General features: G+C 34.6%; 2 protein-coding genes and 2 non-coding genes across 4 annotated transcripts; 1 reads left to right on the forward strand and 3 right to left on the reverse strand.

Moving 5' to 3' along the window:
• The first annotated feature begins 114 nt into the window (after nt 1–114).
• LOC108224669 (DEAD-box ATP-dependent RNA helicase 51-like) lies at nt 115–8534 on the forward strand. Its single transcript, XM_064080318.1, has 13 exons — nt 115–254; nt 511–916; nt 1447–1632; nt 4559–4744; nt 5443–5526; nt 5691–5732; nt 5930–5998; nt 6073–6372; nt 6706–6744; nt 6884–6988; nt 7462–7530; nt 7625–7750; nt 8115–8534. The coding sequence occupies exons 2-13, from the start codon at nt 533–535 to the stop codon at nt 8271–8273; spliced, it is 1749 nt and encodes a 582-aa protein (XP_063936388.1). The 5' UTR covers nt 115–254; nt 511–532; the 3' UTR covers nt 8274–8534.
• Nucleotides 8535–13848: 5314 nt separating this feature from the next.
• Nucleotides 13849–14610, reverse strand: LOC135147256 (putative pectinesterase/pectinesterase inhibitor 26). Its single transcript, XM_064080158.1, has one exon. The coding sequence runs from the start codon at nt 14608–14610 to the stop codon at nt 13849–13851; it is 762 nt and encodes a 253-aa protein (XP_063936228.1).
• Nucleotides 14611–15117: 507 nt separating this feature from the next.
• On the reverse strand, nt 15118–15209 carry TRNAY-GUA (transfer RNA tyrosine (anticodon GUA)). Its single transcript is given in 2 exon segments — nt 15118–15153; nt 15173–15209. It is a non-coding gene; the product is annotated as a tRNA-Tyr (tRNA).
• Nucleotides 15210–17532: 2323 nt separating this feature from the next.
• Nucleotides 17533–17624, reverse strand: TRNAY-GUA (transfer RNA tyrosine (anticodon GUA)). Its single transcript is given in 2 exon segments — nt 17533–17568; nt 17588–17624. It is a non-coding gene; the product is annotated as a tRNA-Tyr (tRNA).
• Nucleotides 17625–17796: the final 172 nt, after the last annotated feature.

Raw genomic sequence — 17796 nt, forward strand, 5'->3', positions numbered from 1 at the left:
TCGGGTATGTGTCAGATCGATTATCTTGCCATCCCAACTCTTATTACACACGCGTATTTACGATGAAATTGTCCAAAGATATTAAAAATAAAATCTTTTTATTACTTTTCCCGTATAAAATTAAGCTAAAATTGGCCTCTCCGGTTCTCCACTCAATAGCTGATATTTAGGGTTTAATCTCCACAAAACACCCTGCTCTTCGTTCATCTTCCACCACCGCCGGTGCCGGTCATATTTATTTTCTGCCAAACTCGGTAACTCGCTACTTACTTTCTTATGGGTGTGTTTGTATATTGCAAATTAGCGTCTGCATGTGGCATGTGTTTAAATAAAAGGGGCTGGTTATTCCAGCTGTTTCGAAATCCTGGTTCTACCACTGTCTGTGTTTTATGAATTTAACTAAGGGTTTCAATTCTTGATATGGTCATTACTATATTTGTTTATTATATTATAATCAATGGTTATTAATATTTTTTGCATATTGATTGTCATATTTTCGGAATGAACTAGAGAGCTAAACATTGGAGTAAGGATGATTAATACTGAGAAAATTTCTAACCCGAAATCGGAAGATGTGGATATGAAGAAGAAACGGAAGAGGAAGAGAAGCAGAAAAGAGAGCGAAAAATCAGTTACGTTAGCTGAAGAAGTTGAGAAGAATGAAAATGGAGATAGTGATATCAAAGAGATAATGTTATTGGAGACGAACAAAAAGGAAGAAGAGCATGACTTTGAGCTTAAACGACAAGAAAAAGAAAAAGAAGCAGATGAGACTGAAGAAGAGAAGAAGATGATGAAGAAGAAGAAGGTGAAAAGTGGCAGTGGGATTATGAGTACAGTCAGTTTTGAGTCGATGAGCTTGTCTGAACCTACCATGAAAGCCATTAAAGATATGGGTTTTCATTACACGACTGAGGTATCAAATACCAATACCCCCCTTTTTATTTGAGCAATTTATACTTTTGCTTTGTTATTATTTATAAAATGGTGCATTTGATAGTATACATTTGACATTTCTTGCTACTTGTATTATGAAATTAGTTAGTTAGCCATGTTCTAGGAGAGTATATGATTCAAATTTCTTAGGACAATGTTTATATAGACGGATTTTGTTGAGCATCAACTGGATTTGGACATTACTTGTTCGCCACTACCTTATGGGTTTTTGTGGTACTCCTGTATTGTAGTTTTAGGTAAATGTTCGCGAAATAGAAACTGATATTCTATAAGACCGGATGAAGACTTGTTTTATAACTTACCAATATTGGTAATCTTTTCCCTACTTTTGAAAAACAGAATTTGGGAATGGAACTACAAAGTTGAGCTATTTCGATAATGAGAATTGTTCGATAACATGTGTGTGAATTATGCATACAACATTGATTTAGCAATTAATTTCTTGTGTATAGACCTGCCTTCCTCAAGTAAAAATATATGTAATTTCAGATTCAAGCTAGATCTATGCCACTTCTTATTGAAGGCAAAGACGTTCTTGGTGCTGCGAGGACGGGTTCTGGGAAGACACTTGCGTTTCTAGTGCCAGCAGTTGAGTTGCTTTATCAACTTCATTTTGCTCCTTGGAACGGGACGGGCGTTATCATCATTTGCCCAACTAGGGAACTTGCCATTCAGGTATAGTCCTTAACCTCGTTAAAGTAACTTTTAAATTGTTGTTAGCTACACTTTTAAAGTTAGAGATCCTTGTACAAAGATGCTCGATTTAAAATCTTTCCCAAATTTTAAACCCTGCAAGCCACATTTAGTGTTCATTAGTGAAGGCTGTATATTGTTTTTCAACTCATAAAATATATATTAAATATCATATCATTGCCAAGTGATATTTTTTTTATAAAGGATTTTTTAGTATTGGTTATGCCATCTGTTAGAAGCATTATCTGACTTGTTTGTGTCTCTCATTGAGTGAAATAGTCCATAAAATTAATTCAAGTGAGTTTCTTAAAAATTTCAGTTCGAGAACATGTGCCAAAATCTGGAAAGCAGAAAGCCCAGTGTACATTTTGGTCGATCCAAATTGTCCGTCACCTGTAAAACACATCTTGTACCATGACATTAGAATTACCTTAAATTGCTGAGCAGCAAGTGTAGTTTGTTTCTTCTCTGTACTCTATAGATTCTTACATGTGCTCACAGTTTCTCACTCATTCTAATGCTACCTCTTATTACATGAAAATTTCACTCAATGTGGACATAAGTTCTTCTACCTTATTCTCATACACTTCTATTTGATTTTTCCTTGCCTTTTGTTTTATTTATAATTGTTGTTGGTGATTATGTCTCTGATATTTGTCTTTATTTTCTTCGTTACACTGTTGTAAGTTACTCCTATAAATTATGTATGAATAAGATTGCGGAATTGTTTAGAAAATATTGAAATGAGCCATTAGGTTTCTTTTTTCTTAATATTAGTGTATAACTCATTTTTTAGCTGAAAAAGATAAGGTAACCAAACAATCTTAATGAATGAACAAAGAACAATTATGAATTATTTGATTGAGTTTTATTCGCTTAAACAAATGATCTTATCCAACGAGTACGTCACTTATATTATTTAAGACTCATGCCTTTTGGTATGGCATACGCAATTCCTTGTAACTTAGCTTTTTATATCCATTGAATTTATGGTAATATGAAAGATTAAATTGCTTCTATATTATGTGATGTAAAGTTGAAGTAATATTTACACACACACACACACACATATAGGCAATTGATCAAATACTAATGAAATTAAAGTACAAACCACAAATTTAATCGAGGCTCTTAGATGAATGTAATCTAATGACCCCCTAGAAGTCACCACACACTATTAAAATACGTCCTCTCACACATGATCCCACATAAACTCCTTCGTTTTTAATTTGATTTTTCTCGTCAATCGGTGAGCTTATTTTCGACATCTGACTTCACTGTATTTTTATTCATCTCCCAACGATCAATTTGCATACCAGACCGATCTGCTATATTTTTTTTATTTTTTTTTAACGTAGGAACCCGCAGCCGCTACCCTTTGGGTGCGCACTGGGTAAACCCACGAGCTCACGTGCCTGCAAACGACGTGAACCAAGGTAAACCGCACTTAAGCGACAGGCTCTGGTCGAACTTGTGACCAAAAAGATACAAGTCCCCTCTTTTAACCAGTTGAACCAACCCATGTATGCTATATTTCGATGTGATTTGGAGATTTTTTTTATTTTAGTTTGTAGTTTGTATTTTAAGAAGGTTTGTATTGGAGTAAGACTATCTATCTATCTATTACACACACACACGATATAGTTACCCGGTTCGCAGGTCGACCCATGGATCCGTGAACTAGATCGTTCGTACGGGAACACGGGTCGAAGTCGATCCGGATCGCCATGGGTCGCGTTCCAGTTCATCGTTTCCGGCGAACCCATCTGTTTTGTTCCGGCGGCTATAAAACTGAAAAAAAAAGGGAAGAAAAAGAATGATGGGTTGTTTCATATGTATATATGACTGTTTGGAGGAAAAAATGAAGAAAGCGTGTGAAAAAGATGAAGTGGGAGAGAAGACGACGCACTGATGCAGATACCGATGTGATAATAATAATTATTGGTCAATGACTCATTAGTTGTACTGAAGTGGGAGTAATATATATTATTCTTTTTACTTTTTTTTATTATTGTTTTTTATTCGATGTTTGTAATGTGGCTTATTCAAAGATCATGATAGATGCTTAAATTTTATACTAACAAATTACTCATTTTTCATTTTTTATTCATAAAAATAAAACTAAATACTAGCATAGACATAATTGTTGTATTAAACTATGAATCTAAATGATAGCTGAAATATATATAATTTTTAAAAAATATTTATGATAAAAAAGGATCCTCCAATCGATCCGCCTCGTCGTATCCGATTCACTTGAGGTAACGTCTCACGTACCCGTACTCGTACCACGTTCCCGATTGACCCGCTATCCGTGTAACTTTGACACACACACACACACATGCAAATAATCAAATAGAAACAAATAGGAGAAAAGAAACTAGAAACATCATTAATTAGCGTAGTTATATTTAGTGATTATCTTCCCCAACCGCTCCTTCCCCGTTCCTCGCTCTCTCCACCCCGTCCCTTCCATGACCTTTTTCCCTACTCTTTAGCCCTTTTTTCTCCCTCTCCCTCGATCTCTCTTCTGCCTTCTAGTTGTAAATCGTCGAAATTTGGTGACGACTGGAATCAACAGTTGTGTTTTGTGATTAGAGGTTGACATGCATATATATATGTGTGTGTGTGTGTGTATTCATTTATATAAAAAAGCTGAGTAATCACTAAAGATAATTGTTACAATCAGTAGTTTCTAGTTTCTATTTTAACTTTGTCTCTACTCTCTAGTGTAGTAGGACCATATATAACTTTATTTCTATTCCAAATTTAGCATGATACTAGAAATGTTATTAAATTCACTCACTTATAGGGTTTTTTCTACCAGCTTTTGGCTCTTAATTTTTTGATTCTTAAATAACATTTTTCAACTAAATCATCTGATGATTTTTATGTTTAAAACTTGCAGACACATGCAGTTGCAAAGGAACTATTAAAGTATCATTCACAGACTCATGGGTTGGTCATTGGTGGTTCAGCAAGGAAGAGCGAGGCAGAAAGACTAGCTAAAGGAGTTAATCTATTGGTGGCAACCCCGGGCCGACTTCTTGATCATCTTCAAAACACCAAGGGGTTTATATACAATCGTCTAAAGGTAACTCTGGCTATGTTCTGCACCGCGCTAAATTTCATTATATGCAAGCCTTAATAGATTACATGCCATATTTGTTTTGGTATTAAGATCATTAAGACCAATTTGCACTCATTTCAACTCATTGTAATTTAGGGCATGGCAGAATTGTTGGTCAGAAAAAATGGAAGGCCTTTTAGTTATAAGTTCCTCCTGTATATTCTGTTAGCTCTAAGAACAACTAGGAGGATAATATGAAAATGATAGATTGAGCTGAACAAAAAGTAGAGTTGCATGGTTGTGAATACTTTCTTGGGTTGGGGTTGATTTTTTTCAGTCATCTCAGCTGGTATAGCACTCGCATTATTGCTTATTAGAGATACATGTGTGAAATCTTAAAGTCATTGAATAGAAAAACTCAATCATATTGTACTTAAGATAAATTTAGTATAACTATGATCTTGAGAACTTCTTAAAAGCTCTTTATTCATTTTTTAAATTTAGTATCCTCTTTAAATCTTCCCTTTTAAATTACGACATAAGAGCTTAATATAGGTAAATTGATACAAGTGTTAGTAGCCTAGTGACTTTCCCAGTTTGTGTGAATGCTGTGCTTTGATAGCTAGAACTGTAATGCCCTGCGCTGCAGTATTTGTATTTATATGCTTTACCACTTCAAAAGTTTTAAAGCTATTTTATAAGTTGGCTTTTGAATGTTGCAGTGTTTGACGATTGATGAAGCTGACAGAATTTTGGAGGCAAACTTTGAAGAAGAAATGAAGCAGATAATCAAAATTCTACCCAAGGTCTTATTTCCCGGCAAACTTGTAATCTAAGAAGCTGACATTACAGATGTTCATGTTACAATTATTTTGATTTTCTTCTGACAATATGAATTGCCTCATTGTGCATGTTCTGAAATAATGACTTGTCCTCTATCCTTGAAGCTTATCATTTACTTGACTTGCAGGAGAGGCAAGCAGCCCTTTTCTCTGCTACCCAGACGGAGAAGGTATTGTGTATATGAGTCACACGGGGTGTATTATAATAATTGAACTTTTGATCTTCCAGCACTAGGAGTGCCTTTGCTACTATTCGGGCACTGCACATTGCCACTCTTAGTGTAATTTATTTTGGATTCAGATTTCACATGTTGTATTATTTTAAATATCACAGTATCACTTCTTTTTGTCTTTTTGTCTTTTGCAGGTTGCAGATCTGGCACACTTATCCTTGAAAGATTGTGTCTACATTGGTGTAGACGATGAAAGGAAGAGTGTAAAAAACCTATTCAAAATATGCTTATTAAATAAACTGTTGTTTGGTCATGAATTACAAGTAATGATCTGTAGGTCACTAATGAAGGACTGGAGCAAGGCTACTGTGTTGTGCCATGTGCCAAGAGATTTATTGTACTCTATTCCTTCCTAAAACGACATCAATCAAAGAAAGTGATGGTTTTCTTCTCTTCAGTCAACTCAGTCAAATTTCATTCAGAACTGCTGAAGTACATTGATGTGGATTGCTTTGACATTCATGGACAACAAAAGCAGCAGAAACGAACAACTACTTTCTTTGACTTTTGTAAAGCAGAAAAAGGAATACTGTTGTGTACTGATGTTACTGCTCGTGGTCTTGATATTCCTGCCGTGGTACGTGATTTATATATGTTTTTTCTTACGTAGTTGAAATTCCATAGGTTGTATAAATTAAGGAGTAGTACCAAATTAGAGTTTATAGTTTCTGTTTGAAACTGTACTCCAATTTCTCTACTAATTCACTATGCTTGTGAAAGTGTGGTACCAGTCTCTAGTCTTGTATATACTGAGAGCAATATTTTTTGAGTAATGTCTGATATGCTGTATTTTTATGGTGCTCCATTATCGTACTGAGATGAGAATTTAACCTCCTAGCGTGTCTCGTTCTGCCTATAGGAACAGTACCACTGCGTTAACTCTCTAATTTGTGTTCTACATTGATTGTAGGACTGGATTATTCAATACGATCCACCGGATGATCCCACGGTCTTGATCAACCTTTTTTTTAATTGTTGTGGTTACTTCTATTTTCTATTTTATAAATGAAAATTCCTGTGTTATTCATTGTGTCTTGTTAAATTTCTAATTTTCACTTTGTTAAATATTCTTTTGATATTTATCTCAGGATTATGTGCATAGAGTTGGTCGAACAGCTCGTGGTGAAGGTTCAAAAGGAAATGCCCTGCTTTTCCTGACACCAGAAGAGTTGCAGTTTCTCAGCTATCTTAAGGTCTTGCATATATTCATGGGTTAGAAATACATTAATAGTATAACGAACTAAAACTAATAAACACAAATCTTACGACTTCTAATCATAGAGGTATGCTCTTTTGGCACATTTTTGTTAGTCTAACATCATAAAGGTTTTGGATGGGGCACATGACCATTACTTTTATGAAGTACTATAATATTATTTGTGCAATAATTAAGATCTTCCAAGCTTGTGAAATAATTAAGATCATCCAAGCTAGTAAAAATCATTGCATTGTTAATTTTTTTTAATACCAAGGTGATGTTGGTTATTACTTTAAAGGATGACAGTTAATAACAGAAGTTCGTCCACAATACAAGTGAACTAAATTTAGTCATCATAAATTATGCTAAACATCTTTTAAGTGCTTTTAAGGAGCTTTTTAATCTGAATTGCTTGTAAGTGATGTCAAAATATCTATCTTATTTAAACAACACATTAAAATGTTTCAGGCAGATAAGGTGCCTGTAAAAGAGTATGAATTTCCTGAAAAGAAGCTGGCTAATGTGCAATCTCATCTGGTAACTACCATGTGTATATAATTATCTTTTATTTGTAACTGTATACACGTCGCTACCTTGTATAATGAATTTTTTTTTTTTTTTTTATGTGCAGGAAAAGTTAGTGTCTAACAATTATTATTTGAACAAGTCTGCTAAAGAGGCATATAGATCTTATGTGCTGGCATACAATTCACATTCTAGCAAGGACATCTTTAATGTTCACCGCCTTGATCTGCAGGTGACTCGATGTTCTTATTAATGGACTCTCTTTTTCAGAATTTTATCAATGTTGTTAGGGATGTGAAGATAGGATTAGGGAGTATTCATATTTCCCAGAGCTGTGTAAGATGATACTTTTTACTATGTAAAATTTTACCCTTCAATTTGGTCTGGCAGTATGGGAAGTATATGAGATTTACGATAATTATTTCAAATGCATCACTGATAAGTCAAATAATCTGTCAGTCCTTATTGTGAGACAAGTTAAGTTTTACATCTATTGTTTTTTCAATATTTGTGTATCATTTCTATTGTATATATATTGTGAATGATGATTCTCTAATACTTCACAAGCTAATGACCAATTAATTTGTTCTTTGCAGGGGGTGGCAGCCTCATTTTGCTTTGATAACCCTCCTAAGGTTAGTATTAATATAGATAGTAGTGCCTCCAAATTCAGAAAGACAAAACGAAATGACGGACGAAGTCGGAATGGATTTAGCAGTAGCAATCCCTATGGGAACAGAAGTTCAGGCCATTGAGGAACTCCTTCTGGAGAAGGTTAAATGTGATGACTAGTCCGGGAAGATGGACTGTCAGTATGAACCCCGGAAGAGGATCAGAGAGCTGCCAACTCTGAGCTGTTCGCCAATTTTGTGCTGAGTTTTTCTTTTATAAATTTTGTTAGATTTATTTAAGATAATATTTTGATGCTGTAAAGTGTATATGACAAACACAGACTCCCAGCAAGAAAAACCATCCGTTCAAGTAAAACGATTAATCTAGTCAATATTTTTGTGTTAGGATTTTAGTCCAATTTTGAAGAATAAAATTCATTTAAAAGTGAAAACTGATTTATTTTATTTTAACCTTTTAAACGAGAACTGCGTACTCATAAATGAGCAATGCTACACTAAACTTAATCGGAAGGGAATCGCAGGTACAAGACAACATTGTTGACATGAAGTAATCAAACAAGATTTTCCTTCAACAAACGCTAAATACAAATCTAGGAACTCTAAAACCAAAAATATCATGAATGGTCAAAACTTCGCACTAAACATTCCAAAAGGGCAGTAGCATTTGCCTGGAGGAACTCAACACCACATGGAAACCACTCTCATGTTATCTGGATGGGGTGAATGGCTCCGGAAGGGAAAGATGAAAAATCAATTATCTTGTGAACAATTTTTTAAAAAATTTCATTCTTTCCTTCATTCAATTTTTTACATTATGTACTAGATTTCACACCTTCAATTTGAGATGGAATGCTCCATTCTCTCTCATCCTCAATTTCGTCTCAAATCTGATCATAACAATTTTACACTTTTTTATATTTTTTTCAAAACTTTCTTTGTGCCTCTATTAGTTCCAAGTATTTTTACTCATTTCATTCAATTCCATTCAATTCTCACTAACCAAACACAATCTAAAAACATTCCAGTTTATTATTATTAAATCTTGATATAATTTTATTTTGTTTTTGAAGTAGATATTCATTTTATTATTCATTCAAATACGTAAAAAGAAGTTGTGCTTGTATACTCGTGTCCCAAATTTGGATACTCGAATATTATATAGTTATTTTTTTATTCTACTTAAAAATAAATAGTAAATAAATTTGATAAAATATAATCATAAATACTAAAAGTCATGATTTAATAATATTTTTTTTGACAAAATTCACTTACTCATCAAGATACACCAATAATCTGAGTAGTTTTTTTTCATTCGAAAATTTATTATTTAACTGAAAGATATTAAAATGTCTCCGGAAGTTAATAATAAAACTTAATGTTGAATATTCAAGAATGAATAATGTGTAAACTTTTAAAAATAATATTCTTACTCCTTGAACTCATATTTAGAGGTACTTAAGTGATCAATTTGAGACCGACTTCACTGACCAACTTTATATATAAAGCTCACTTTAATCACTCCCTTGATTATTAACCAAATTATTAATCTCAAATTTATCCGACTATTAATTTATTGAGACTTTAACTGTTAACGAGGGTAGAATGTACTAGACGTTATCCTGCTCTCCTTGAACATAGATATTATATTCAAATCTCCTAATTAGTTCCTAAATATAATATAAAAAATATGATATATAGTAATTTAATATAAAATTAAAAATATAAACTCCAACAATATTCCATGCATCATATTTTATCAGAGCCTCAGAGATACTCTAATACCTGTTGGAGATGCCTAATGAGGATCAGACCTTCAGTTAAAGGATTTCATTTATGCTAGAGAGAGCAGTTTCCTCACCAACAATGTGATTAAGATCAAGAAACGTCCTGCTATATACAAAGCCCTTTGTTATTCTAAATCCAAATATCCAACACACACAGTGCACCATTTTATATAGCTCCAGAAATATGACTATATAAAGAGTTGTCCAGCCTCAGAGCACCATACTCACGACTATACATTTGTTTTCATATCGTCATTACGGGACCAATCTAATTGACCGGTATACAAAGTCCCAAAAACTCAATTATCATCCATGCCATACCCAACTACAGATCTTAGCAAGATAAACTACATTCATATCATAATCCCACCATAAATAATAAATAACTAAAATATAGAATTACAAATACATGATCGAAAAAAATATTAATGAAATTTTCTGATAGAATACAAATACAATACAGTAGGTTAAATCAATTTGTACACCAGCTCCCTTCAAGTCCCAATCAACTTCTCTTCAGGTCTTCACAAGAAGCACATGAAAAAAATGGCTCAAAATCAACCACAGGTATCATTTTCACCTATACTGTTCCACTTATCAGTCCGGGTTGAGTCATATTCATGTTATCTACCCGACCACCCCCACTCTTCTCAATCGTACAACCAACTTTCGTCCACTATTTACGGGGACAACTTGAAGACTGGTGGATCAATCCAGGAACATTTTTAGCTTCCGTATCACATTATATTCATATACTCTGAGAAAGCATGCTCGCTACACTTATAAGTTGGGTGTATTACAGATTTACAGTACAGCCCTGGCAATTTTCTATGCAGCTAGCAGAAGATGATCCAACAGCCGAAACGTTTTCGATCTGTACTCTCTAAAGGAACTGCAATATAGTTATTAGTAAAACAGATGATAATTACCAACCGTTAACCTGGCTTAAAGCAGGGAAAAGAGGCAAACCTCAAACCTTCTGTCCAAGAAACCACATCAAAACATTGTTGCCGGAGGCAAATTGCTTGACTGTATCCAAATGGATACTTCAAGCAAAACATGCAAGTCACTTTAAACTTGCCCAATCAATTTTGTTAAATTAAGTAGAAGCAACACAGACCATCAAATACTTAGGATGCATGAAAATCAGTTGAGAAGAAAAGACAAGGCAATGTGTGCATCAGCCATACAATTTTAAAACTGAATAAAATCATGACACAAACATAAAAGGCTCCAGGGAGAGAGGGGCCAACTACCAGTGCGCAAGCACTCAATTTACCCGGTGTTGGGTCTAATAGGATGCTCTGCAAGGACCGCAACCAGGTATCCCCTCAAAAAAAAAAAAAAAAAAAAGAAAAAAAGGAGTCCAATTGTCACGTCAGTAGTTTATTTTGCCAAGTTATTCCATAATTATAAGTTACAACACCATTTGCGCAAGCTACAAGTACTTGAAACTGATTAATCACAAGGTCCTTTATCGCAAGCAAAAAGACAACTACCTAGGCCCCAGTACCTACTGCAGTACAATCAGACAACAGTGTCCACGACAACTACAAATGATTCTCCATCTTTAATTTCTTTCTTCAATTAACTTGTATCTAACATTGCAACCCAACCACCCGTTGGCCGTTGCCCTTTTAAGCAACATACTCTTTCCCTCAAACTTTCAAGGTCTTACAGTTTTCCATATAGAAAGAAAGCAACATATTGTGTTGAAGTCATGTCAAGCATCAGGACAACTACTAATATTACCAATGATGAACTTAATGGTCTTGCTTCAAAATTATTAGCACTGGCCGAGTTGCTACCAAACTCCAGCGACACTAGCGTTACACAGGTATGTACTGTTCTCTGTAACTTTAATTTTTTTTTTTTGGTCATTTCAAAGCACTCTATAGATGGTTTGATAGAAGTTAAGTCTCAACACATAATAGTGGAAACTGCTATTACCATAACAAACCATAAACAGTAACATTCAAAGGACAGAATCAGTAAAGAAAAACATTCAGAATGCACAGTTTTAGTGCTTCAGAATCAGTTTAACTGGAATACAAATTTCAGAGAAATGTAAACAAGAAATGCCGACAACTAAATTCTGTGTGCTGGAATTGCATGTGAGCAGGTACCAGCTTTGGATATTCTCAAAGAGACGTGCAGTTACATTAACAGGCTGCAAACAGAGGTGAAAGATTTAAGTGACAAACTTTCTCAACTACTAGATTCTGCGGACAACAATTTAATAGAGGTCCTAAAAGACTTTCTACAACAATAGAGAATCACCTCAGCTTAAACTCATATCATCTATACATCGTATCTTCTTCATGCTCTGTTATGTCCGGTCTGCTAGGTCATGCAACCCGACTATTGATAGTAATTCTATTTCTGGTCTCTTCGCAGTTTGTTCAGAGACACAATTCTACCAAACTTCTAATAAGAACAATAATGATCAGTCTTTATATACTAACATTCTGCTCTACCTTTATATTATGCTCAAATGCCGACCAAGATCTGATCAGACAGTTTGTAGAAGTACAGTTAAGAACTACAAAACTAAACTCAGAACCGTTGAAGACACATATGAATATGTGATGTATGGGGCATACAGCTTTAGACAGATCAGTTGTTGCAATCTATTGTTAACAATCTATGATTCTTTGGTATGCCTGGCATCACAATTAGTATTATAATTTTAAAGAATGCTAGATATCCCTATCAAGAGTTGCTTAAACTAAAATTAACAGCTAGTAGCCCGGTCCATAAAACAAAAATAAGAAGTGAAAGATGGAGATGACATATAATTTTATTTTTCTATTATATCCCAAATTAACTACTATATTTATCAGTATATCTCTTTCTGTTCAAAAATTTATGACCTATAGTTAAAGTTTAACTCATATATAAATATAATATAGTTATATATGTAACTTATATTTAATAAATAGAACTAAAATAACCTAACACTTTGCACAGACACATGACTCAACCCGGACTAGCCAATCTTAAGAGACCAAATCAGCAATTTTTGCACTGGACTCGCCATGAGGAGTATGATTGTTGACTTCACATCTCTATGGTAGATGGGAGTGTAAGCAGAAGAATGTAGTTCCACAAGTGCTTAAACTATTTGTAAGGCAATTCTTAGCCTAGACTTCAGTCCACAAAGTTTGATGAGTATTTCCCATGTAAATGATCATGCAGAGTTCCCTTAGATTTGTACTAGTAAGTCATCAATAGCTGCTCAGCTTCAACACAACAATCCAGTAATTCTGATGACTAACTTGAGAAAGTATAGCAACTTCATCTAGTATTTGTTGGGTACTTTAAAGAATAAAGAGTAGCAAAAATGTCTTTTAAAGATGTGTAGTAGTGATAATAATCATAGTTAAATTCAAATTAGGATAAAAATCTGATTTAGGATACATTTATAATTACAACTTCAAACGGGACATATTTATAGATCATTTTTTGAGAAGAGGCATATTAGAAAAGAAATCCTAAAATTTACTAAGATGGAGGTATAGGACTGATAAAAATATATAGAAATATAAGCCTCAACATTGCGGATCAGCGAACATGACTTTTTCTTCAGTTAAATAAAACAATGCCAATTACCAACCACTATATTGCCTTATAATTATGATAGATTATCGTCCAAAGTTAAGCTACCAAATACTTAACGCTGTTTCAGAAAATGACAAATCAGTAAAAATTGCAGCATTCAATAATCATACAGGTTTAAACCGTTTAAAATATACAAAGTGTAAAATTTCATCAAATCGAGAGGTGAAAAAAAAATACAGTTCATAAAATTGCACAAATACAAATATAAGGAAAGCTTAAATATCAACACATCAACATATAACAGATGAGTGCGTGAGTGTTTTGTGTGTAAGATCATAAATTCAAGATCAATGCTAAGTCTGACCAAACTTATCGAGAAGAGAGTGCATATTCGCGAGAATCGCCAAGCTGTTACTCATACATTCCTTGGACTTCTGCAGCTTCGCTTTCACCTCGTCGAGAACCGACGATTCCATCTCCTCCAATCCATCTAAACACGTCTCCTGATCACTCATCGCACCGCTTATCCACGTATTCACATCCGCAATTTTCGCCTCCGTCAACGCCTCCTTCTCCGAACCATCAAATAACGCAACCGAGTTATTGAGTTGACTCACCGCGTCATCGAACAAACTCACACAATCACGCAGCGCCGACACAGTGTTAGCTTCATTAGACTTCGAAATCAAAGTTTTAGGGAAAGACGACACGTTTTTGAGCTCCGAGAGTGAGATATTTAGAGAGAGTGTGAAGATGAGTTGAGGACCGAGTTGCGGAGGGAGGTTTTTGAGCGACGAAATGGAGGAGACGCACGAGTTAGGGTACTGAGTCACGGCGCAAACGAGTCGAGTTGACTCGGAGGTGTTTAATGAGTTTGATTGAGGAGGAGGAGGAGGAGGGGCCGTGGTGGAGTTAGTTTTGGTTTTGGATTTGTGACTAGTGGTGGATTTGTATATTACAACGGAGATTGTTGTAACAACGAGGAGAGAGAAGAGGATGAGGAGAGAGATTAAGGCGGTTTTGCGACGGTGAGTGGCGGCGAGTTTGGAATGGTGGAGGTGAGGGGGTGGAATGTCCGCGGGGGTGGAGTTGACTTTATCATAGCCTTTGACCATGTTTATAGACTCCATCTTGATTTTGTGATTTGATTTGGCAATTTGTTGAGTTAAACACAAAACAGCGAGTTAATTAGAACAGCAAATCATGTACTTGTAGTATGAGTTTATTGTTTTTTAAAGCATGTAGTATTGGTTTATTATCACACCGTTTTCTAAAATAATGATGTTTGACTTTGATGTATATATTTTAAAACGTTATGGAATAATTATTTTTCTAAGTGATATAACTGAAGATACATATCTTAGATTTATTTAAATATTAGAGTGTCAAATACGGTGAATATTGTAGGAATACCACCTACTCAGTTAGTTCATGTAAAATGAATTTTTAGTCAAAAGTAAAATTGGTGGTCGTGTTATTATATAAAGAGATTTAAGTTTTAATATTTTATTAGTAATGAGATTGAAAGATCGAAAGATTGTGAAAATGCATGTAAAAGGATGATATTGCCCTGGATTTGGAAAATGTCATGTCAACAGATAATAAAATAATTACGAAAAAGTTCCGACCTGCCGGATTCGAACCAGCGACCTAAGGATGGCTTCGGCGTATTAACCACTACAGTCCTCCGCTCTACCAACTGAGCTAAGGTCGGATTGTGTGAAGGTTCTTTTGAAATATGTACATATCCATTATCCCTTATACCCCTGCAACTAGACCCACAGTATTACACGAGTCTTGGCTTTTGTCTCCTTAAACTCCTCAATTTTGTGACTAGTGGTGGATTCGGATATCAGAACCAGGGGTGTGCATGGTGCGGTTTGGTGCGGTTCCGGACATTAACCGTTACCAAACCGATGAATGCGGTTCGGTTCGGTTAATCATCATTAACCGTAACCGCACCAATTAAAACGGTTTTTCGGTTGCGGTTAACCATTAGTCGGTTGCGGTTTTTTTTCGGTTTTTCCACTATTATTTGCTACTCTTGTGCATAATGATTTTTTTAAAAAAATATAAAATTTTCATGAATATATACAATATGTTTGGTTACTATTTACTATTGTTTCCATATGAGGATATAGGAAACATTACATACTTTCATCTAAAAATTTTTAATACACAATAAAAACTAAAACATACATATTTTGACAAGAAATTAGATGATGTCAAGTCAATAAAATTACCCAAAATCAACTAATCATGAAATTCAAATAAAAAGTTTTCAAAAAGTACATAAATAAAAAAAGTAGAATAAATTTCATAATAAAATTTGATTAGCAGATTAATAACAGAAATATTTCTGCTTTGGGGCAAATCACAATAGCTCTATTTTCGATCAAGCGCTCCTCCAAATATTTGGGTGCCCGGTTATTTAAGTGACTCAGTAAATATGCAAGTATGGAAGAAGAACCTCCATATAAAATTAGATGTGAAGTTTAAAAATGACTAAGGTGCTTTATTACTATTATTAATATATATATATATATATATATATATATATATATATATTTCGGTTCGGTTAATTTCGGTGCGGTTTTAGCATAAAACCGAAAATAAAACCGCACCACTAATTTCGGTTTTTTATCTCGGTTATTTTCGGTTTTATTTGCGGTTTGGTTTTTTTCGGTGTGGTTTTTCGGTTTTTTTAGGTTTTTTTTGCGGTTTCGGTTTTTCCTGCTCGCCCCTAATTAGAACGCAGATTGTTGTAACAACGAGGAGAGAGAGTACGGCGGTTTTGCAATGGTGAGTGGCGGCGAGTTTGGTATGTCGGAGTCGATGGTGTTGACTTTGTCATAGTCTCCACTCTCCATGTTTATAGACTCCATATTGATTTTGTTATTTGTTTTGGTAATTTGTTAAGTTAAACACAAAACAGCAAGCGTTAAGTTGAACACAACAACATTTTACCAGTGAAATTTAGATGCAAAATGCAAATGCAAATGCGTATGTTTGTTAATTATGGGGGGCAAAAATACCAATCACTAGGGATGAGCAGAAACCGAACCGAATATTAAAACCGCACCAAAAACCGCAAAAACCGCACGAAACCGCATCAAATAAAACCGCACCGAATAAAAACCGAACTGAAAAAAAACCGCACCGAGGCTTTGGTTTTGGTTTTGGTTTCTAAAAATTTTAAAACCGAATACAAACTGAACCGAACCGCAATAATATTTATATTTATTTATTTTATATATTTAGATATAGTATATAAATTATATCTATTATAAAATATATAATTATATATGTATATACATTGTCAAGAAAGCTTTGCTTGGCGGACTGTCTACTAACTTTGACAATGCTCTAAACACGAAAGTTTCACATTGCACACTTGTTTATGCCGGTCCATTTTTGTTGGGTTAATCGGTTAGGCCTATGGTCCTGTTTATAAATGAAATTTAGGTGAATAAGTGAAACTTGACAAGAAAAGATGAATAAAATAGACTAGTTTTTGGCTGTTGGTAATTTTTGTCTGCTGCTTTGACATCTAAATATGCATTAGTCTATCTGGTGCATATAACATGTCTCCTAATACATTTACTGCTTTCTGGTTAAACTCTTTTATTATTTAAATATTACTGAATTTGGCATACTTATTGTAAACTTGTTAAAGATCCTAGCATTCGAGAGTTTATCGAACTCTTCATGGTTTGAAAACCGAACCGCACCATGTAAAACCGAAACCGCTCATGTTTTAAACCGAACCGCACCAATGCTATATGGTTCGGTTCCGATTTTGAATTTTAGAAACCGCACGCCGTGGTTCCGGTTGCGGTTTTAGGTGCAAACCGCACCACGCACGTGCCTACCAATCACCAATATTTTATCGATGATGAGATTCTCTTTGCGCGTCTAACTCAGATATACAGTAGTATTTCAAGGCAGCTGGATTTTGAAAACGCGGCATGTAAAAGGAGGATATTGCCCTGGATTTGAAAATTTGTCAAAGGTATAAGAATAATTTACGAAAAAATTCCGACCTGCCGGATTCGAACCAGCGACCTAAGGATGGCTTCGATATATTAATCACTACAGTCCTCCGCTCTACCAACTGAGCTAAGGTCGGAAGGTGAGAAAATTTGTTAAACTATGTAGATATACCATGCACCGCACCCACATTACACGAGTTTACAATCTTCTCAAAAGTTGTACGATGACCCCAAAACGAAAAAATCCTGCCAAAGCCTTAACATCATCTTTTTCTGCTAGCTGTTTGTATACTAATACTAATAATATCT

Source organism: Daucus carota, chromosome 6, assembly GCF_001625215.2.
Source record: "Daucus carota subsp. sativus chromosome 6, DH1 v3.0, whole genome shotgun sequence".
NCBI lineage: Eukaryota > Viridiplantae > Streptophyta > Magnoliopsida > Apiales > Apiaceae > Daucus > Daucus carota.